This window comes from Callithrix jacchus, chromosome 19 (assembly GCF_049354715.1).
Source record: "Callithrix jacchus isolate 240 chromosome 19, calJac240_pri, whole genome shotgun sequence".
Classification (NCBI taxonomy): Eukaryota; Metazoa; Chordata; class Mammalia; order Primates; family Cebidae; genus Callithrix; species Callithrix jacchus.
Window position 1 is genome coordinate 20,986,918 of NC_133520.1, and position 22,825 is coordinate 21,009,742.

The following is a 22,825-nucleotide window of genomic DNA, read 5'->3' on the forward strand; positions in this document are numbered from 1 at the left end:
CCGTCTCAACAAAGAATAAATAAATAAATAAATAAATAAATATTAGATACCTGATGGGTTAGCTTATGAAAAGCACTCAATAAATTACCATTAATAGCATCACTCGAGGTAAAGTCACTTCTCTGGGCTTCCATTTTCACACGTGAATTGGAAAGTTTAGGCAATCATGTCTAAAGCCTACTTCAGCTGCAATCAATGTCTCTAGTTATAAACACACCACCACAAGCAAAGAGCTGACAGACGTAGCTTTTTCTCTATTCCAATACACAGTATCAGAGCCTAGGCAACAAAGGGGGACTTCATCTCTACTAAAAAATTTTTTAAAAATTAGCCAGGCATGGTGGCATGCACCTATAGGCAGGAGGATCACTTGAGCCTGGGAGGTCAAGGCTGCAGTGGGCTACGATAGCACCACTGCACTACAGCCTGGGGGAAAGAGCGAGACCCTATTTCAAAATACAAACAAAAAATATATAAACAGCAATGCATAGCATCAATACTTTCTTAACTTCATGATTTTAAATGCTCTCTCTTAAGTAATCCACTGATAGATGTTTTTTCTGCTCCCTGATGCTTGTAATCAATCAGTGCTGTATTAGCCTATGGCTGCCATAACAAAATACTACAGACTGGGTGATTTAATCAACAGAAATTTATTCTCTTACAGTTCTAGAGGCTGTAAGTCCAAGATCCAGGTGTCAGCAGAAGTGGTTTCTCCTGAGGCCTCTCTCCTGGGCCTGCAGATGGCCATCTTCTCCCTGTGTCTTCACATGGGCTTCCTACTGTGTGCATCTGTGTCCTAATTTCTTTTTATAAGAACACCAGTTACATTAGATTAGGGCCCATCCTGATGGCCTCATTTAACATTAATTACCTCATTAAAGGCCCTTTGCAAATACAATCACATTCCAAAGTACTGGGAAGTAACACTTTGACATATGAGCTTCTGCAGGGGACATAATTCATCCTCTAATTAAGTGCTCTCCAACAGCAGTGTCTACACTTAGATTGTAGCCAGGCTTGGTGGCTCACACTTGTAATCTCAGCACTTTGGGAGGCTGAAGCAGGTCAGGAGATTGAGACCATCCTGGCTAACATAGTAAAACCCAGTCTCTACTAAAAATATAAAAAAATTAGCTGGGAATGGTGGCATGTGCCTGTAATCCCAGTTACTTGGGAGACTGAGGCAGGAGAATTGCTTGAACCCAAAAGGTGGAGGTTGCAGTGAGCTGAGATCACACCACTGCACTCCAGCCTAGGCCACAGAGCAAGACTCCATCTCAAAAAAAAAAAAAAAAAAGATTGCAGCAGAGTTTTTTACATCCCTCAAAACACTGGTATATTAAAATGATGACATCATGGTGATCCCGTGGCAAACATGCCGGAGGTGTGCTGTAGGGCCTCTGTAAGACCCACTTCGGAAGGGGAGAGATAAACCATAGAAAGATTTAGGGGCTTGCCCCATGAATATGACATTTGGGGTATGGTGGTCAGGGGCATACGGGGATACTCCTGCAAAGTAGAAGACAAACTACTACTTCTTGCATCCCTCACCACAAAGAAAGAAGCCCCACTGGATCCTGGAGGCAACAGTTGCACACTCAGGACTACTTTTCCAGTCCATATACCAAGTGACACAGAATACTCCCTTCTCTGAATGTGGCCTAGAGCAGGAAAAAGCTCTGCAGCAGGCCCAGGCTGCAGGCAAAGAATCCCTGCTTTGGACCATACAGTCCAGGAGGCCCAAAGATGCTGGAGGTATCAATGGCGGAGGAGATTCAGTAAGGAGTTAATGCCAAGCTCCAGAGGGAGAGTCACAGTGCAGGCTCAGGGGACTTGGAACAAGGATATCCTGTCTGTTACTGGGCCCTGGAAGAGACTGAATGCTTGACCATGAAGTAGCAAGTGCCTGTGAATCCAGAACTGGATCCATCAAATCCTGTCAAACTCATCAAATCATAAGATCAGGCAAGCCCAGGTACAATCTATCAAAAAATGGAAATCGTACATCTGGATCAAGCCCAAGCAGGACAAGAGGGTACAGGTAAACCACATGAGCAGGTAGCCAGACCTTGGTCATCCACCATGGTCGCGCCAGTATCTCTCCCTCAACTTACACTAATGGCCATATGCAAAGAGGGGAGGGTCTCATATAACCAGTTGAAGCAGGAAAAAAATGTGTGAACTTGACTTATCTTGGGTTGGCTCAGTGAGTAAGTTCAAGCCACAAATGGATGGCAGCACCACTGTAGCCACACACAGGGGTGACCTTGAAAGACAGTGGAGAGAGGAACCCTTCCCAATGGGCAAAATGTTGAGCATGCACCTGGGTATGTGTGTTATGTAGAAAGAAAAGCAGCCCAAGATAAAAATATATATGGACTTATGGGCAGCAGCAAGTGACTTGACTGTGTCAGGGACATGGAGGTCTGGGGAAAAGGCATTTGGGTGGGCATATGGGAGTGGGTAAAAAGAGGGATGATCTCTGAAGTACATGCTGTGCTCAGCAGAAAGCTTTCAACTCCAAAGATGCACTGATGACTGCACAGACAAAATGACTCCCTCTGTTGACATTAGCCGGCCCTTGTCATCAGCCACCCCAGGAGTGGAAACATAAGCACATAAATGGAGTGGCCATATTGCCAGAGATGGACGCCACTCATGGGCTCATCTTCATGGACACTGAGTGCCCTTTCCTGTTTCTAATTTAATAAAATTGCTTCTAATGTTTCTCTCTAAAATGCTGGTTTAGGGCTGGGCGCGGTGGCTCACGCCTGTAATCCCAGCATTTTGGGAGGCCGAGGCGGGTGGATCATGAGGTAAAGAGGTCGAGACCATCCTGGTCAACATGGTGAAACCCCGTCTCTACTGAAAATACAAAAAAATTAGCTGGGCATGGTGGCGCATACCTGTAATCCCAGCTACTCAGGAGGCTGAGGCAGGAGAATTGCCTGAACCCAGAAGGCGGAGGTTGCGGTGAGCGGAGATTGCGCCATTGCACTCCAGCCTGGGTAACAAGAGCGAAACTCCGTCTCAAAAAAATAAAAAAATAAAAAATAAATAAAATAAAATAAAATAAAATGCTGGTTTAGAACTAAGGCATATAGTCTGGGTGCAGTGGCTCATGCCTTTAATGCCAGCACTTTGGGAGGGAGACCAAGGTGGGTAGATCACCTGAGCTTAGGAGTTCAAGGCTAGCCTAAGCAACATGGTAAAACCTCATCTCTACAATCGTAGTTTTCTATCACTAGAAAATTCTGGTGAAGTGTGATTTCCTATATAATTGTCTATTTCATGAACCTTTTCAAATGCATGTGCATTGTGATTTGCAAAATGTCTTCGATATTTTTTGTTTTGTTTTGGGACAGGGTCCTATTTTGTCACCCAGGCTGGAGTGCAGTGGCACGATCTTGGCTCACTGCAGCCTCAACTTCCTGGGCTACAGGTGCACACCACCACATCCAGCTAAATTTTGTTGTATTTTTTGTAGAGCTGGGGTTTCGCCATGTTGCCCAGGCTGGTCTTGAACTCTTGAGCTCAAGCAATCTGCCCTCCTCCTAAAGTTTAGGACTACAGGTATGAGCCACTTGGCCCAACTCTCTTATGGTTTTATAAATTTCTTCTCAACAGGTATTTCTTCCTCATCATATCTTGTTTTGCAGATACACAAATCTCTATGAGGTTTCATAAGATATGTTCATCATATAGATATGAGTGCAGTGGCTCATGCCTGTAATCCCAGTACTTTGGGAGCTCCAGGCAGGAGGATAGCTTGAGCCCAGGAATTTGAAACCAGCTTGGCCAACATGATGAAACCTCATCTCTACTAAAAATGCAAAAATTAGCTGGGCATGGTTGTGTGCCCCTGTAATCTCAGCTACTCAGGAGGCTAAGGTGGAAGAATTGCTTGAAGCTGGGAGGAAGAGGCTGCAGTGAGCTGAGATCATGCCACTGCACTCCAGCCTGGGCAACAGAGCAAAACTCCGTCTCAAAAAAACAAATAAAATTTTACAAAAGAAAGATGGTGTCTTACTGTGCTGCCCAGGCTGGTCTTGAACTACTGGGCTCAAGCAATCAGCCTGTCTTTGTCTTCCAAAGTGCTGGGATTACAGGTGTAAACCATGGTGCCTGGCGTATTTTACTTCTATTTGCATAAATGTTTAAGGCTATTGATATTCTTCTGACAACTACTTTAAATGCATCCTATAGCCTGTCACGGTGGCTCACACCTGTAATCCCAGCACTTTGGGAGGCCAAGCCGGGTGAATCACCTGAGGTCAGGAGTTCAAGGCCAATCTGGCTGACATGGTGAAACCTTGTCTCTACTAAAAATACAAAAATTAGTTGGGCATTGTGGTACATGCCTATAATCCCAGCTACTTGGGAGGCTGAGGCAGGAGAATCGCTTGAACATGAGAGGCAGAGGTTACAGTGAACCGAGATTGCAAAACTGCACTCCAGGCTGGATGACAGAGCAAGACTCCTTCTCAAAATAAACAAACAAACAAATAAATAAATAAATGCATCCTATAGATTCATATATGTAGTACAGGTTGAGTAGCCCTTAACCAAAATGCTTGGAACCCAAATTGTTTAAAATTGTGGATATTTTTGGATTTAGGAATATTTGGATATAAATAATGAGATATTGTGGTGATGGGACCCAAGTCTAAATATGAAATTCATTTATTGGACCACCTGTGGCTGTTCAGCATTACCATCATTCTGAATGTAAATCACACTGAATATATATGCTACCTGTAGCAATCATTTTCTTATACTTATTCACACATAAGTACCTAAAAACAGTTAAAAAAAAAAAAAAGGTACTATAAGATACTATTAATACAGTAAAAGAGGTTGGGTGTGGTGACTCATGCCTGTAATCTCAGTACTTTGGAAGGCCGAGGCAGGCACATCACCTGAGTTTGAGACCAGCCTGGCCAAAATAGTAAAAACCTGTTTCTACTAAAATTGCAAAAAAAAAAAAAAAATTAGTCTGGGCCAGGCATGGTCGCTCATACCTGTAGTCCCAGCACTTTGGGAGGCTGAGGTAGGAGGATCACCTCAGGTCACAAGTTTGCGACCAGCCTTACCAACATGGTAAAACCCTGTTTCTACTAAAAAAAATACACAGACACATAAAAATCAGCTGGGCGTGGTGGCAGATGCCTGTAATCCCAGCTACTTGGGAGGTTGTGGCAGGAGAATTACTTCAACCCAGGAGGCAGAGGTTGGTGTGGTGGTGTGTGGCTTTAATCCCAGCTACAATCCCAGCTACCCAGGAGGCTGAGGAATGAGAATTGCTTGACCCGAGAGGAAAAGGTTGCATTGAGCCAAGATTGTGCCACTGTACTCCAGCCTGGGCAACAGAGCAAGAATCCCTCAAAAACAACACCACCACCACCACCCCAAAACAGTAAAAAAAATAATATGTTCAGGGTAACTTGTGGCTTCATGTTGATGCTCAAAAAGTTTTGAATACTGGAGCATTTCAAATTTTATTTTATTTTATTAATTTATTTTTTGAGATGGAGTCTTGCTCTGTCACCCAGGCCAGAGTGCAGTGGCCCAATCTTGGCTCACTGCCACCTCTGCCTCCCAGGTTCAAGCAATTCTCCTGCCTCTGCTTCCCAAGTAGCTGGAGTTACAGGTATCCGCCATCATGCCCAGCTAATTTTTCTATTTTTAGTAGATTCAGGGTTTCGCCATGTTACCCAAGCTGGATTCAAACTACTGATGTCAGATGATCCACCCATCTCAGCCTCCCAAAGTGCTAGGATTACAGGCAGGAGCCACTATGCCTAGTCCAAATTTAAAATTTTTGGATTAGGAATGCTCAACCTGTATTTAAATTATAACTTACTTGTTTAAATTCTGTAATTTTTCTTCATAATTTCCCTCTCATTCAAGAGTTAATAGAAACATGTTTGTAAAAAATTTTGGTGTTAAGTGTGCTTTTATTTTCTGATTTGTTATTAATTCTGAATTATATTGCATTGTAGTCATAGAGTGTGTTATGAAATTTATACTTTTTAGTGACATCATATTGTGATCATTCTATTTGCACTTGAATTCTATTATGGGGGTGTAAAGTTAAATATATATCCATAAACTTTGCCTTATTGATTTTGTTGTTTAGATTGTCTATGTCCTCACTCATGTTTAGGCCACCTTGGTCTGTCTTTTTTTTTTTAGACTGAGTTTCACTCTTGTTATCCCGGCTGAAGTGCAATGGCGCGATCTCGGCTCACTGCAACCTCCACCTCCTGGGTTCAAGCAATTCTCCTGCCTCAGCCTCCTGAGTAGCTGGGATTACAGGCACACGCCACCATGCCCAGCTGATTTTTTGTATTTTTAGTAGAGATGGCCTGCCTTGGCCTCCAAAGTGCTTGGGATTACAGACATGAGGTACTATACCCAGCCCTTCCCTTCTTCTTAACCTCTGGCAACCACTGATCTTTCTACTGTCACTATGGCTTTTTCTTTTTTTTTTTTACTTTTTTTTTGGTTAGGCTGGTCTTGAACTCCCGACACTCTGCTCCAATATGACCTCATCTTATGTGCACTAATTATATCTGCAATGACCTGATTTCCAAATAAGGTCACATTCTGAGGTCCTAGGGAGTTAGGAACTCCAACGTATTTTATTTGGGGACACAATTCAAACCATAACAACCTTGTTTGGGCTCTTTGGGAGAAGGTGAGATAAAGAAATGTAAAAGCTAAAGATGCTGAAGTCTTCACCTACAGTGCACTCACCTGCCTAAGTCACAGTGCTAAGAGGCCAAGTTACAGCCTCAGCATTCACTGTAAGCACACAGTATAGGTGAGTTGCCAAAAGCTTCGATCCTAACTTCTTCAGAGTTTAGACAGCACTCCTGCCCCATATGAATTCCATACCTTTGCTGTGCACACTTCACTGAGCTGCTTGCTTCATCTTCAACCACAGTCCTGACACCCTGCCCTTGACATGATGAGCTGCAGGCTTGAGTTAAAAAAAAAAATGTACCAATAAGGGTCACATGTACCTACAAGGGTCAAATGACACCCCAATCAGCTTACAAACTCCAACCAGAGAGTCTGTTTTGCTTCTTATGCGATCGTGTACCCATTCCTGCTGCCCACATGGCTCCCTCCCTCGCCACCCTTAGAGAGGGACAAGCACCAGCAGGTAGAATTGCTCTTGAAGTAATCCCAACACTTCTCAAGTTGCATCAAAAGAAGTTCCTTTTGCATTCAATACCTGTTAGCCACTAAACCTATTAAGAGTCTATTCAGAGGGCCGGGTTTTACCTCTTGGTTTAGTCGCACCTCCACCAAGAGCCTTTTCTGTCGTTCTTGTGGGCAGGACTTGCACTTTTGTTTGTTATTCTCTTGGCATTAATCCACAGCCCTTTCTTGCTGTACTCTGGTATTTTATAAATCCAGTCACATCTAACTGTCTTGTTTTATTCTTTTCCAAACACACCTTAGAGCATTTTGGGTTTTTTTGTTTTGTATTGTTTTGCCTTTTTCAGAGGCCAAAGAACTTTATCCTAATTTCTAAAGAAACAGTGAAGTTTCTTTGTGTGGTGGCTCATGCCTGTAATCCCAGCACTTTGGGAGGCCGAGGTGGGCAGGAGTTTGAGACCAGCCTGGCCAATGTGGTGAAACCTCATCTCTACTAAAAATAAAAAATTAGCCAGGCATGGTAGTGCCCACCTGTAATCCCAGCTACTCAGGGGGTTGAGGCAGGAGAATTGCTTGAACCTGGGAGGTGGAGGTTGCAGTGAGCTGAGATTGTGCCACTGCACTCCATGCTGGGCAACAAAGTGAGACTCCATTTCAAAAAAAAAAAAAAGAGGCAGTGAAAAGTTATTATTTTCTAGTGAGAAAAGAACATCATAGAAATGCAAAGCAATAATTCATATGTATACGAATCATATATGTTATATAAACATACACATATATATTTAGAGGAGGTCTTTTTTTTTTTTTTTTTTTGGTGTGGTGACTATATAGGTCCTGGTGATCCTTCTGCTAATATTCATTCCCCATTGTACTGTTAAGAGCCATAGCCCTTCTTTTTTTTTTGAGATGGAGTCTTGTTCTGTCGCCCAGGCTGAGGTGCAGGCATGCAACCTCCACCTCCCGTGTTCAAGCCATTCTCCTGCCTTAACTTCCCAGTAGCTGGGATTAGAGGCACCTGCCACCATGCCAGCTAATTTTTATGTTTTTGGTAGAGATGGGGTTTCGCCATGTTGGCCAGGCTGTTCTCCAACTACTGACCTCAGGTGATCCAGCTGCCTCAGCCTCCCAAAGTGTTGGGAGTACAGGCTTTTTTTTTCTTCTTCTTCTTCTTGAGACAGGGTCTCACTCTGCTGCCCAGACTTGAATGCAGTGGCCTGATCACAGCTCACTGAAGCTTTGACCTCCCAGGCTCAGGAAATCCTTCCACTTTAGCCTCCCAAGTATCTGGGACTACAGGCACACACCACCATACCCAGCTAATTTTTACTTTTTTATAGAGGTAGATTCTCCTATTGCACAGGCTTAAACTCCTGGCCTCAAATAATCTTCCTACCTCACCCTCCCAAACTGTTGGAATTACAGGCGTGAGCCACCACACCTGGTCAAATTTTGTTTTTCAATCAGCTACACTTGAGTTATTTTTCTATTGACTGGAGGCCCTAGAGAGCAATGGCAGAAAAAGCCAGTGGGAAACCATGCTGGGGAAGGCAGGAAGGGAAGGCCAGTCTGGCATTTCCTGGCCCTTGCAGCAGCAGGTGTTTTCTGGAAAGTGGGTAAGAGAAAGATGAAGCTTAGGTCTGGGTTAAAATTGTCACTTTCTCTCTGACTGGGAGGGTGATGTTCACTGATGTTTCTTCAGCTGGGCTCAAAGAAGAGGCAGCAGGATGCATGATGAGGAACGATCCCACTTCTCTTCAGAAGTCACTGCATAACATATTTTTGCTTACTCATAAATACCAGTGGAGTTGATTTCACACTACGCCTTCAATTCTAGAACATCCACACTGATGAGAGACTAGCTTAAATTGTAGTCATTCTAGAGACAGGAAAGTGAGGTGCGGGGGAGGTGGGACTCCATGTCCCCTGGGTTTAAGATGTTGGACTCTAGATTTTTTTTTTTTTTTTTTTTTTTGCTTACTGCTCACTTCACAAGCACATGTTTTGTTTTGTTTTGTTTTGTTTTTTAATGAGACAATATCTCCCTCTGTTGCCAGGCTGGAGTACAGTGATGTGATCTCTGCTCACTGCAACCTCCATCTCCTGGCTTCAAGTGACTCTCCTGCCTTAGCCTCTGGAGTAGCGGGGACTACAGGTGCGCACCACCACACCCCACACCCCACACCCAGCTAATTTTTGTATTTTTAGTAGACACGGGGTTTCACCATGTTGGCCAGGATGGTCTCGATCTCTTGACCTCAGGTGATCCACCCACCTTGGTCTCCCAAAGTGCTGGGATTATAGGTGTGAGCCACCGTGTCCGGTGCACAAGCACATTTAAGTGTTGACGTAACCCCACGCTTTCTATTATTGATCCTTCCCCCACTTCAATCCTTACCTACCAGGACCATATACTTAAGGCACTCTCCTAGGGGCAAAATTTAAAGATGTGCTAAAAAGTCTCAGTAATCAAATAATGCAAACTTTATTTAAATTGAAAAAATTTTAAAAGTCAGATTTTATGAGATTTTTGAAAAGAAACGGGATAGTTTTCATCTTGCATCTTGCTAACTCCTCTTTGTTATTTGAGACACAGTCTTGCTGTGTTGCCCAGGCTGGAGTGCAGTGATGTGATCTCAGCTCACTGCAGCCTCCACCTCCTGGATTCAAGCGATTATCCTGCCTCGGCCTCCCAAGTAACTGAGACTACAGCATGCACCACCAAGCCTGGCTAATTTTTGTATTTTTAGCAGAGACAGAGTTTCACCATGTTAGCCAGGCTGGTCTCGAACTCCAGACCTCGGGTGATCCACCTGCCTTGCCTCCCAAAATGTTGGGATTACAGGCATAAGGCACCATGCCCGCCACTACTCCTTTTTGAGCCCAACTAAAGAAACATCAAGGATTGATACCCTCCCAGTTGGAGAAAACGTGACAATTTTAACCCAAATCTAACCTTCATCTTTCACTTTGCTGTTTTCCAGCTGCCAAACGAAGGGCAGCTGCTGTCAGTTTTTGTAAATACAGTTTCCAGGGCTGGTATTAGGGCGAGAGAGAGGAGAGGCAGGATTGTGAACGGTCAGGAGTAGATACTGAATTAAAAATGTTGACATTTTGTTCATTATGGATTTTTTGCATTAATTTTGATTTTTAAAAATACTGCACTAGCCAGGCACGGTGGCTCACGCCTGTAATCCCAGCACTTTGAGAGGCCAAGGTGGGCGAATAACCTGAGGTACGGAGTTCGAGATCAGCCTGACAAACATGAAGAAACCCCATCTCTACTAAAAATACAGAATTAGCCGGGAGTGGTGGCGCATGCCTGTAATCCCAGCTACTCGGGAGGCTGAGACAGAAGAACCGCTTCAATCCGGGAGGCGGGAGTTGCGGTGAGGCAAGATCGCGCCATTGCACTCCAGCCTGGGCAACAAGAGCGAAACTCCGTCTCAAAAAAAAAAAAAAAAAAAAAAATTTGTACTAAAATGTTTATGTTGATTATTGAGGTTTTTTGTTTTGTGAACCTATAACATTTGCAACGGAGGCCAGTACCCTGTCCAGGTCCAGGAAAAATACCTATGAGTCTAAAAAATCTACCCACCTTCTTCAACCATGACTCACTGTGCCCCAGGTACAGATTCCCCCAACCATGAAGTCTCCATAAAATGTCCCAGTTTTAATGTCCTCTCCTGTCTTTCCTTGCACGTGTATTCAGATACTTTGCATTCTGATTGGTCTTCTGCACTTCGGGAAGCCGGAATGCCTCCATCACGTCTGCCTTCAAATTTCTGCTCTCGTTAAGAAACGATCTCTTCCCTTCTCAAAGTTATACACATTTCACTATTCGCCAACCACCGCCTCCACACGCCGTCCACAGCTGAACTGACTCGCAGCGAAGTCCTCTCAGTAGTCCCTCCGCATGTCAGCCCTGTGCTTGGCAGCGAGACCGGTGACAGGGCCGCTCCAGCCGTCTCCAGCACGCTGTCCTCCCGCCCCCATCCTTGTGCCGGCCTTCATACGGTCGCGTCTGCGCGCTCCGCCTGTCTGCAAGCGTGAGAAAGAGCTCGTGCCGCTTCCAAGTTCAGACCAGAGGGTACGGTGAAGCGCGAAAAAGTTCCCCGCGCGCAGTACGCAGGCGCAGCTGTGCTCCAAGGCTTTCGGGGCCTTGTCCCGGGCCGCGCGCCAGGCGCTCCTTAGCTAGTGGGCAGTTGGGGGCGCTGCGGGAACGGCACCCGAGCGGGTGGGGGGGGCTCTCGGAAGGGTGGCGTGCAAGGTCAGGGTCGCAGTCCCCGGGGTGGTGTGGAGGGGCGCGGCACCGCGCGGACGAGGATGGGACCCGCGCGGCCGGAGCCTGCCGGCACGATAAAGCGGGTGACAGCCGGCGGGGAGGGGCGGGCGCCACCGCGTCCACGCCCTTTACTCGGGGCCGGGCCTGGAGGGTCCTCCGGCTTTGCGCGCTCCTGGCCGGCGGACTGAGGCGTACGGGTCGGACACGGCGCCATGCGCGGTCCCCCTGCCTGGCCGCTGCGGCTGCTCCCGCCAAGGGTCCCGGCCGCTCCAGGGCGGCTCCTGCCGGTAGCCTGCGTGTGGGCCCCGGCCGGCCGCGCCCCCAGGTCCCTATTGCCGCTCACTGGCCTGAGGCCGGCGCGGCTTGGGGGCTTTAGAGCCGCGCGCCTCTGGAGGAGCTGCTGCCAAGGCGGGGGTCTGGGCGGCTCGGGGGGCGGCGCGGGCCTCGCGCGGCTCTTGGGGCTTTGGGCTCGGGCCCCCAGCAGCTGCAGGTGCGGGGCGTTCGCCAGGCCAGGCGCTCCTCGGCTCCCGCGCGCAGGGTTCCCGGGCGGTCCCGCAGCCACTGCCTGGGCGGGGAGCGAGGCCTGGCGGCGCGGGCCGACGGCGCCTCCCGGGGACGACAGGAGGCTGCGCCCCGCAGCGGCCGGACTCTCGGAGGCCCGGAAGCTCCTGGGGCTGGCGTACCCTGAGCGCTGGAGGCTGGCAGGTAGGGCCCTCCCCGGCCATTTCCCTCCGCCGGACTTCTCCTTCTCCACTCGCGGGATCCCGGGGCGCCGAGGCGGGCAGAGCCGGGCCGCAGAGCGCCTGTCACCACCGCCCTCTCCTGGGCCGCTCTGAACCCCGGAGGCGGGAGGGGATAGCTCACCTTAGAGTAGCGCTGTCAATATTTCACCTTAGCTGGGGACTCATTCGTTCGCAGATTTGTGGTACACTTGTTTTCTTGTTGACACACATTATACATGTCATTATTGGAGTCTTTGAGTCTGCTCCGCCACCAACTTAGTGGGAGCATCTGTTTCGGCTTAGGCAGTAAAATTAGCTGGAGGTTTGTCCTTGGAAAAAAAAAGTATTCTAGCCAAAAATATGTCTATTTTGTTATTAGGCATTTATACTATCTATTTTATTTATTTATTTTTACCAAAAAACCCTCATTATTTGCTTTAAGCGAGTCAAGCAGTCCCCAATGCTTTTACAACGGAAAGCAAAACTTTCAGACTTATCTCACGTGCTGTAAGCGGGAAGTTACGGTACTGTGTTCAGCAGTCCACACCAGCCAGTGATCTGTTCAGTAATTGAGTAATTTTTTTTTTTAAGAAACCAAAATGAGGGCCGGGCGCGGTGGCTCACGCCTGTAATCCCAGCACTTTGGGAGCCCGAGGCGAGTGGATCACGAGGTCAAGAGATCGAGATCATCCTGGTCAACATGGTGAAACCCCGTCTCTACTAAAAATACAAAAAATTAGCTGGACATGGTGGCGCGTGCCTGTAATCCCAGCTACTCAGGAGGCTGAGGCAGGAGAACTGCCTGAACCCAGGAGGTGGAGGTTGCGGTGAGCCGAGATCGCGCCATTGCACTCCAGCCTGGGTAACAACAGCGAAACTCCGCTCAAAAAAAAAAAAAAAAAAAAAAAAAGAAAGAAAGAAACCAAAATGAATGTTTCTAAAAGAAACAAAATTTAAATAGAATAGTTTTCTATAGCTCCTCGTTTTTTAGTTATAATTGGAGGAATGTTTAGACACAAGGACCTTGTAAGGTCTAAAATGTTTTAGATTTCTCTAAAATAAATCTTCATCCCTTCCATAAGCCTTTGTTGAGCCCTCATTCTGGACTAGGCCTTGGGGTTATGTTGCCATGCACAAGGAGACATGGTCCCTGCTTCTGCTGGGGCTTCCAACTTAGTGGGGAGAAGCATCTGTGAAATATTCGTATGTTGAGAGGTAAACCTACAACTGTAGACGGTAGTGATTTGGGATTTAGAGTACGTTTGCACAGTGGAGGAGAGCAGTTAGGGTGGCAGCTTTTTTTGGCGGGGGGAATGGAGTCTTGCACTGTGGCTTGGGCTGGAGTGCAATGGCCGATCTTGGCTCACTGCAACCTCTGCCTCCTGGGTTCACGCAATTCTCCTGCCTCAGCCTCCCAGGTTGCTGGGATTACAGGTGCACACTACCACACCCGGCTAATTTTTTGTGTTTTTAGTAGAGACGGGGGTTTCACTATGTTGACCAGACTAGTCTGAAACTCCTGACCTCGTGATCCACCCGCATTGGCCTCCCAAAGTGCTGGGATTACAGGCATGAGCTACTGCACCCAGCCAGGGTGGCAACTTTTCATCTGCCACTTACTATGAAAGCTTAGGGGAGCTCTTGGTATCACTTGAGTATAAAGAGAGTTATTTCATTGTTCAGTCAGTTGAGTGTAGATTTTCATGTAAAGATCTTTTTCTCTTTCCTCCTTTTAAAAGCATTTGAGACTAGGAGCTCTCATTGGACTTTGAGCTGCTTGAGACAGGGACTATGTCTGATTCATCTTTCTGTGTCCAGTTCTTAGCATGTGCGCAGCACAGAGTAGGCACTCAGAGTGCCTTAAGAGAAGGAATAAATGACCATACCACCAGGCACAGAGGGAGGCCTTAAGAAACCCTAAGCATCATAGGGTGCACCCACCACTTCTGTATGTGACTCAAAGTAAGTGTAAGGAAATACAGTTCTGTTTTGTTTCTGAAATATTAGATGTCAGGAAGGGTGTTTAGGTGTCAGGCTTTGGTGATGCTTGCATGTGCCCAGTCCTGCCTATCCATGACCATTGTTCCTCTGACCCCTTACCCTGTCCCCAGATATCCTGCCATGCTAGTATGTTTTGGTGACAGCCTTAAACAAGGCAAGACTGCCTCTTTTTTCTTTCTTCCTATTGTTTTTCTTAGATGGGGGTTTCACTGTGTTGCAGAGACTCGTGCTGAACTCCTAAGCCCAAGCAGTCTTGCCTCGACCTCCCGAGTACTTCGGACTACAGACATGTGCCACCACACCCAGCTTGCACCTCTTTTTAAGAACAGGAGATACTTTGTTCCACCACATTGAAAAATTATGAATATGTAATTTGAAGAAACAAGCCTAAAGTTGGCACACTAATTTTTTTTTTTTTTTTTTGCTTCTCAAATAGATAAATGCCTATTGTATGTTATGAGGAAATCTGATGAAAAGCCCTTATTTAGACATACGATTTCCTGAGAAGTCATTATATACTAAAGCCAGTTTGGATGGTATTTACAGGATTAAGAGGAAATAGGGATCATTGTTAATTTGTAGTTTTAAAAAAATGTGTAATTTATCATTCTAAGAGCAGCCTCAGATGTTGGCACATCTCTGAAATGCTGGAGATAAAGAGCAATCATGTGTGTGTGTGTGTGTGTGTGTGTGTGTTTTAAAACATTAAAAAAACTAAGCTGAAAAGGAATTCCAGTGTTAATTCATTAATTTTTAGAAAAACAAGTACAAAAATCCTTTTTCAAAAACACAGCTTTGTATTTTAATAATAATACCTCCATCTGTCTCAGCATTTTGTAAAAACTGTGTGAACAGAAAACTTTGATAAGTAGTTTATATCAGAAACTACCGTGAAATGTGTACACACCTGTGCCAATAGCAGTTTTAGCGAAAGTGTATTTCATTCCTCTCCTAAAGGAAGGCCTAAGCTGCCCCTTTGTCCCTTGGGAGGAATTTGCAGCTATCTTCATACAGAAAGGTCCCTTTTCACTGATAACTCTCTATCTTATCACTTTGGCCAGAAGGAATCTTAAAAGATGCAGGTGCTTCAGGAGAAGGGATGTGGACTGATGGGATAAGTGGCACTTCATCAGAACCCTCTGGCTGTGCCTGGCAGATAGAGGAGGCTCTGACCTCAGTGAGTTAGGGGTGGGGTTTCAGGAGCAACTGTGGGCCCCTAGGGTACTATGAGATTAGGGCAAAGCTGCCTCCTGGAGTTTCTTTGTATGGGACGTTGCAGGGGTGGGGCAGCATTCCTTCCCCACACCTCGTGGACAGGCTCCTCATTAGACGGTGGACTGTACACATCTATCCCCTCCGTTGCAGTGTGTGCAGTTGGTGCATGTGTGGGGGACTCAGAAGCACTCCTCTCACTTCGATTACTGACAAGGGGTTGGTGTGTGGTTTGAGATCAGGACTACTCTGTGAACCTGAAACCTGCTGACAGCTTTAGCTGAGTTTATAGTTATATTTATGAAGATGGACCATGAGTGGCCACAGTGAATATAGTGAGAACAGCAGTGGGTATGGTGGACGAGGAGGCCAGAGTAGCTGCTTCCTGAATCCCGGTCAGGACGGAGATCCCACACTCGGGGCCAGGGAGGATGAACCTTTGAAATTGGAACTGCCCCCGGCAGCCAGGAATGTGCATGTACTATGGAAATACCTTGTTTCAGAGGAAATGTGAGCACTCTGTAGCTGTGCTACAGAGAAAAATGTAAAATATGTTAGAGAAAATATACGTTTAGAGAACATGTATATATTTCTCTAAAATATATGTTTAGAGAAAAAAATGTAAAATATGTTACTAGCTTCTTGTGCTGATCATATGTGTATAATATTTTAGATACATTGGGTCAAGTAAAATGTTATTAAAATTAATTTTACCTATTCCTTTTTTAATGTAGCAACTAGAGAAGTTTAAATTACCTAGGTGGCTCCCATCATGTCTGTTAGAGTCCATGGCGAGCCCCACTGGTTCATGGGGCAGGTACCCCAACTCTGTTTTTTTTTAATTTTGTCTTTGGGGTACCCCTAGCTTTAGAGCATGCTGATAGCATGGGCAGAGTCTGATATTGCACAAGACACGTGGGGGCTTGGATATTTGTTCTCCAGATTTCCAGAACCTAGAGTCTCTGGCTTCTTCCTCTACTCGATTCTCATCTATCAGGCCCTCATGTCCTCACTTCTCTGTCCAGATGAGTCCCTTCACTCAGCCTCCATGTCCCACACACCGTCGACTCCTGTGTTCTCCATCACACCACCTACATTCGTGGAAATGTGTCCCAGACTCCAGCAAACCCAACATGTCTAAAAACCAAAGTTACCTTTCTCCGCAGAGCATCTTTCCTCTTCTGTCTCTTAGCTCAATGAGAGAGACTGCAGTGTGAACCTTTTGACACTGGTCAGTAATAAAGATGATAGTGAATATTTCTTGTGTACTCAGCACTGGGCATTGTACCAGATGCTTTGCACATGGTTTACTGATAATTCCATGAGGGAGGGATTGTTTTCATTACCATTTTACAGATGAAGAAACTGGGCACAGAGAGATGGAGTGACTCGTGCAAGGTCAAACAGCCAGATGGCAGGGCATAAAGGGAAGGTTTAAGATGGTGAATGCCTAACCTAGGAGGGCCAGTTCTGAGGTTGAGTTCGTCAGCTAACCCTCATCTTATACTAATTTTTCAGAGAGGAAAAATGCTCACATCTAACCAGTCATCACATCCTAGTTCTTAAAAATATCTCCAATCCTTCTCATTGTCCTCTATCCATCTGCTACCAACCTACTTCACCCAGGGCACTAGAACAGCGCTCTGTCGGCCTCTCCTTTCACTCTGTAGCAGAGTGGATCATTTAAAAATGCAAAAATGACTATATCATTCCCCAGTATAAAGCCCTTTTAGGCCCGCCTTGCCACAAAATCCTCCTGTTTTATAATCTAGAGCCTTCATTTCATTTCTCAGTTCTCCTTCCTGTGGATCCATGAGGTCTCTGCCCCTGCTCCATCTTGCCAGGCTTTCTGTTCCCTTCCCTGACTCCCAAGTGAGGCCTGTCTGCTTCCTCTGTTAAGGATGTGGGAAGATGTGGAAGACAGGCCTTCCACAGAATGTTGTTCTGCGTTGTGTGAACTGGTAGACCTTGCGTAGGCTTCTCTCTGTGCTTGAGATTCCTCTCTGAAAAATGAGGATAAGAAGAGTGTGAAAGGAAGGATTTAGGATGATGAATGCCAAATTCTTCGGCTACTGGTGAGGACTCTGGAAGTGCTGCCTTTTGAGTCCTTGAATGACAGTGGGGATAGCCGTAGCTGCCTTTACAACCAGATGGTTGCTATGTTCAGCAGTGGGCAGGTGGTAGGCACGGTGTACAGCTTCCTCCACCCACCCCCACCCTCTGTCCTTCTATCTGGCCCTTTTCTCCCGCAGTCTGCATTTCAAATTTTCCTTCCCCTTTCTTTCCACCTTTGATGCCACAATTCAGTAGAATGAGATAACAGAAAGATGGTTGAAGGAATCTGTCAAGAAAAAGATAATGGTAGAAGTTGCTGGGGCCACATCAGGCAAGGGTGGGGGAAAGCAAGAGACTTAACTGTGGGGAAAGGTATGGGAGAATTCAGAATTGCAGTGTGCTCAGTTGTGTCTAGGGCTTGTGGTGGAATTTGAAGTGATGTTTATGCGGTTAAAGTATTCCTTAATATCGGAAGACAGTGGTATGTGGTCACATCCTGGTTAACAAGAAGCCAGTTAACTAAAGGCTGAAAAAGATCTTTTATTTTACTTTTCTTACATTCAAATTGGACAAAGAAGCAAATGGCAATAAAACAACCTGATAATTTTTAAATTATTACTAAAAAGTAAAACTGTGAGGGGGATATTCTGAAATTAATTTGGATTCAGCAAAATAACTTCCTCTTTGTAATCATTGTTACTATGTGAGAACAAGACTCAGAATCATAATTAGGGGGCATTTCATTCATGTCACGCAGATTCTTACTGTAGAATCAACTGATTTAGAAAACTAGAGGCGGAGGGAAGAGGTGGACCTTTATATAGCAGGTCACATACACTATGCTTTCGGAATTATTCACCGAGGTGAAAGAATAGAGATTAGCTACTGGTGAAGGACAAAAAGAATTTTCTGCTGAATCCCAAATTCGCTAGGATGACTCCTTCCGGAACTGCCAGTTTATCAAGGCCGAGTATTCGGAACCTCAAGTTAGACACTCTCCCTATCCTTTGGGCCCTCAGGCCCCCTTGGACACTGTTGTAAGAAACATGGTGCTTTGAAACAAGACCCCAGGCTTTACGTCAAAATGAAGTGGCTCTTGCCCAGCTTCCTATTATTCAGTTAGATTGTGATTATGGGTTTTTAAGCCAGGCCTACGGACTTTGTGAGCTGCCAGAACTCACATTTCTGTTTAGGCTGTTGAAGAAGTTTGATCTGATAGACATTGCTTCCATTGCAAAAGTTCGATTTGTTGGTTCATTCAACAAATAGTGATTGAGATTTTCCCATGTTCCTGTTACTATAGGCAATCGGTGATATACCAAACCAAAGTCTTTTATGTCCTTATAGAAAAACCTAACAACTGAAACATTTAGAATGCTGAAAGGTGAAGCATCAAGAACACAAATGGAGAGGGAGTGAGACGGGCAGCGTAGGGTGTCTGTATTTCAAATGAGGCTGTCAGAGCAGGCCTTTTTGGGGAGGGGACTTTAGAATAAAGACCTTAAGGAGGGGCAAGAGCAATTGTTCGAAATGTTCCCCACTTAAAAGACTCATGTTTTTCCTAGAACTCTGTTAACTAAATATCAGTTGGCACTGAATTTGCTCTGCACTCTTTATTAAGGTTATATAAAAGTAATACTTTGGCTGGGTGCAGTGGGTCACGCCCACAATCCTGGCACTTTACAAGGCGGATTGCTTGAGCCCAGGAGTTTGATACCAGCCTGGGCAGCATAGTGAGACACTGGTCTCTATCTTTAAAAAAAAAAATGCTTTTCTCTTATTATGAATGCAGTTATCTGTGTTATGTGTTATTACTAATTGGGTTTTCTTTTCTTTTTCTTTCTTTTTTTTTTTTTTTTTGAGACAGAGTCTTGCTCTGTCACCCAGGCTGGAGTGGAGCAAAGCAGCATGATCTTGGCTCACTGCAACCTCCCTGGGTTCAAGTGATTCTCCTGCTTCAGCCTCCCAAGTAGCCAGGACTACAGGTGCGTACCACCACACCTGGCTAGTTTTTGTATTTTTTTTTAGTAGAGGCAGGGTTTCACCATGTTGGCCAGGGTGGTCTTGAACTCCTGACCTCAAGTGATCCACCTGCCTCGGCCTCCCAAAGTGCTGGGATTACAGGTGTGAGCCGCCATACCTGGCCTGTTCATATGGATTTTCTAAAATTTTTTTTTTTTTTTTTTTTTTTGAGACAGCATCTTGCTGTATCACCTAGGCTGGAGAGCAGTGGCACAATCATGACTCACTGCAGTCTCAACCTCCTGGGCTCAAGTAATCCACCTCAACCACCTGACTAGCTTGGACTACAGGTGCATGCCACCACCCTGGCTAATTTCTGTGTTTTTTTGTAAAGATGGGTCTGATCTCAAACTCCTGGGCTCAAGTGATCCAACTGCCTCAGTTTCCTGAAGTGCTAGGCCTTTTTGGGGAGGGGACTTTAGAATAAAGACCTTAAGGAGGGGCAAGAGCAATTGTTTGAAATACTCCCCACTTCAGAGGCTCATGTTTTTCCTAGAACTCTGTTAACTAAATGTCCAGTTGGCACTGAGTGCATGAGCCACTTTGCCTGGCCAATATTTACTCTTCTGATAAGACTCTATCTTGTTTGCCTTTTTTTTATGTGCATGAACAATTATGTTCATATTTATTTTCATGTCATGTTGATATTTCCCAAAGCAATAATATAATATTAAGAAGCAATATATCACATGTGTAATGGATCCTTGAAACTGTTTTACAAAAGTTATCTAGAGTGGGTTGTTTGTTTAAAGCCTACAGCACCTTGTATTCCCAGGCAGTCTCCCATCCAAGTAGTAATGAGGCCTGACCCTGCATAGCTTCCGAGGTCAGACAAGATTGTGTGTGTTCGGAGTGTGTGGCTGTAGACAAAGTGTTTTGAGATACTAGATGTAATCAAGGGCTTTAACTGGACTGCTTGATCTTCAAGTTACAGTGCAGTTAGATGCCAAAGAGTATAGTATAGCTTGAATGGAGGAAAAATATGATTGGAGATGAACACCAAAATCAAGAGATGGGAAAGGAGGGGCCGACCAGAACGGGTTTCCATAGTTGCCTCCCAGTTTTTCTTGGTGAGGAAGAGTTGATTAGCTTAAGAAATCATCTTCTCTGCTTCCGGTACAATCACTCACTCCCTTAGTCCCCCTGCTTGTTCTCACCTGGAACTATTTGGTTCTTCCCTTGAGTCAGGGGTCAGGGAGCAAAAGGGAGGAAACTGCTAGAGACTGAGATCAACCCATACTCTGAAAACAGCTTATTTGGCAAGGAAGCCTCTAGCACCCTAGCCCCTTTGCTGAAGTGCCCTGAGCATTGAGAGCATTCGGTTGTTTTCTAGCTGCGGTTGGATTTCTCACAATGTCCAGTGTTATCTCCATGTCCGCCCCTTTCTTCCTGGGGAAGATCATCGATGTCATCTATACCAACCCCACTGTGGACTACAGCGACAACCTGACCCGCCTCTGCCTTGGGCTCAGTGGTGTGTTTCTGTGTGGTGCTGCCGCCAATGCCATCCGTGTCTACCTCATGCAAACTTCAGGTAAAAGTCTCTCCTCTCAGGGATGTGAGTCATCCTGAAGAAGATGTGGAGTCCTGTGGGTTTGTTTGGGTTCCAATCTCATGTGCTCCAGGCTCCATTCTCTTCCTCTCTTCCTGGCATCCCGTTAAGTGGGGATAGAGCCCAATGACTGCCCACGTATTGGAGTTATAGATTATTTTAGATCAAGTACTTTTCAACTTTTCTTTTACAGTTGAAGTTGAGCTCATGTCTGTCTTATGGGAGGTTTGAAAATAAGGTCCCTGGCCATGAAGCTAAACTTCTGAGACTTCCCGAAGGCTTCAGAAACCCATTTACATGCCCCATGCTTGTGTTTCTCCTTAAGTAGCAGCTGGGATAAAAACTTTGTCAATATTTCTGTGAAGAGGCCTCGTTGTTACTGGCAGGTCACTGCCACAATAATGAGAGAACCCGGGACACCAATTCCAAGTCTGTTGCTCTCCATTTAGCTCTGTGGATAATTAACCAGTTCTTGCCATTTGAAGGTTCAATACAAAAAAGGGTTTCCAGGGAGGAACAAAATGAGCTTTTGGAGGTTAATGTAATACAACTTCTTCATAAATAATATCATTAAAAAATCTCATCTAAGTGTAATACTCATGCCTGTAATCCTAGCACTTTGGAAGGCTGAGATAGGAGGATCATTTGAGCCCATTAATTTGAGACCAGCCTGGGCCAAATAGCAAGACTCCGTCTGTATAAAAAATAAAAATAAATTATTGGGTGTAGTGGCCCACATCTGTAGTTTCAGCTACCCAAGAGGCTGAGGTGGGAGGATGGCTTGAGCCCAGAAGGTTGAGGCTACAGTGAACTATGATCACGCCATTGCATTCAAGCCTTGGTGTTAGAGCAATACCCAGTCTCTAAAAACAAAAAAAAAGAAGTAAAAATTTTAAAAGCCTCTGAGTCATGTTATATTTATCTTATCCCTGTATACTCTCATTAGCACCCACAGTCAGTAGTTAATAAGAGAAAAGTAGCATTCATTAGTAGTGCATGACCGTTAATGTGCCAGAGACTTTGGGAAAGTCTCTTTCCACCCATGGGATACAGTGCAACAGACATGCTCAGAGGCTGCTTTGCTCAGAAGGGTTACAACTCCAGGCCAAGCTGCTGCATAGTGGATGGCTGCCCCATAATGGTAACGGATGTCTTTACTCCAGGTGAGACTGTTTGTGTTTGCTTTTGCAGGTCAGCGCATTGTAAATAGGCTGAGAACTTCATTATTCTCCTCCATTCTGAGGCAGGAGGTTGCTTTCTTTGACAAGACCCGCACAGGAGAATTGATTAACCGCCTCTCATCAGACACTGCACTCCTCGGGCGCTCAGTGACTGAAAACCTCTCAGATGGGCTCAGGGCTGGGGCCCAGGCTTCTGTAGGCGTCAGTATGATGGTATGTTGGCCTGGTTCCCCTTGGTACCTTCCTGCCAGGGCCTGGCTTGCACCAGGCCTCTCAGTTGTGAGATGAGCTCAAGGTGATCAGTTTGCATCATTCTGTAAGTGCCTAGAGCCAAAAGTGCTGTCGCAGAGGCTGCTGGGACGTGGGGATTGCCTCCACATGCATGGCCTCTTATACCTTCATTTCTACAGAATGAATGATTATCTGTAAAATGGATTCTTGTGTCACTGTTGGGTATTCTGAGATGTGTGAACCTGAGGTATTAAGGCAAAAAAGAGCATCAGGTAGAAGGAGCACTGGTACTCCTTCTGTGGCATGTACCAATCAGTGACTAAATTCCATTCCTCTTTGTGTATAACTTGACCTGTGTTCTTTTAAGGGGAGTGCTCTTCACTCCCACAGCCTT

At 45.5% G+C, this 22,825-nt stretch overlaps 1 protein-coding gene and 2 long non-coding RNA genes across 4 annotated transcripts in view; 2 read left to right on the plus strand and 1 right to left on the minus strand.

The window, feature by feature from the left end:
* Window positions 1-634: 634 nt before the first annotated feature.
* On the minus strand, window positions 635-10,897 carry LOC144580366 (uncharacterized). The gene is made up of 3 exons (XR_013529766.1): window positions 10,769-10,897; window positions 6,904-6,988; window positions 635-806 (listed from the first exon to the last, which is right to left on the minus strand). It is a non-coding gene; the product is annotated as an uncharacterized LOC144580366 (long non-coding RNA).
* A 429-nt stretch (window positions 10,898-11,326) lies between these two features.
* Window positions 11,327-22,825, plus strand: part of ABCB10 (ATP binding cassette subfamily B member 10) — a 40,271-nt gene continuing 28,772 nt past the window's right edge. For both annotated transcript variants that reach the window (XR_013529765.1, XM_008985290.5), the window contains exons 1-3: window positions 11,327-12,160; window positions 20,801-21,001; window positions 22,211-22,413. Coding sequence is in view for 1 of the 2 variants with exons in the window: in XM_008985290.5 (XP_008983538.2) it covers window positions 11,668-12,160; window positions 20,801-21,001; window positions 22,211-22,413 (897 nt within the window). In the remaining variant the exon portion in view is untranslated. The remainder of the gene's footprint in view (window positions 12,161-20,800; window positions 21,002-22,210; window positions 22,414-22,825) is intronic.
* LOC108589163 (uncharacterized) lies at window positions 13,996-16,098 on the plus strand. The gene is made up of 2 exons (XR_001908279.4): window positions 13,996-14,139; window positions 14,376-16,098. It is a non-coding gene; the product is annotated as an uncharacterized LOC108589163 (long non-coding RNA).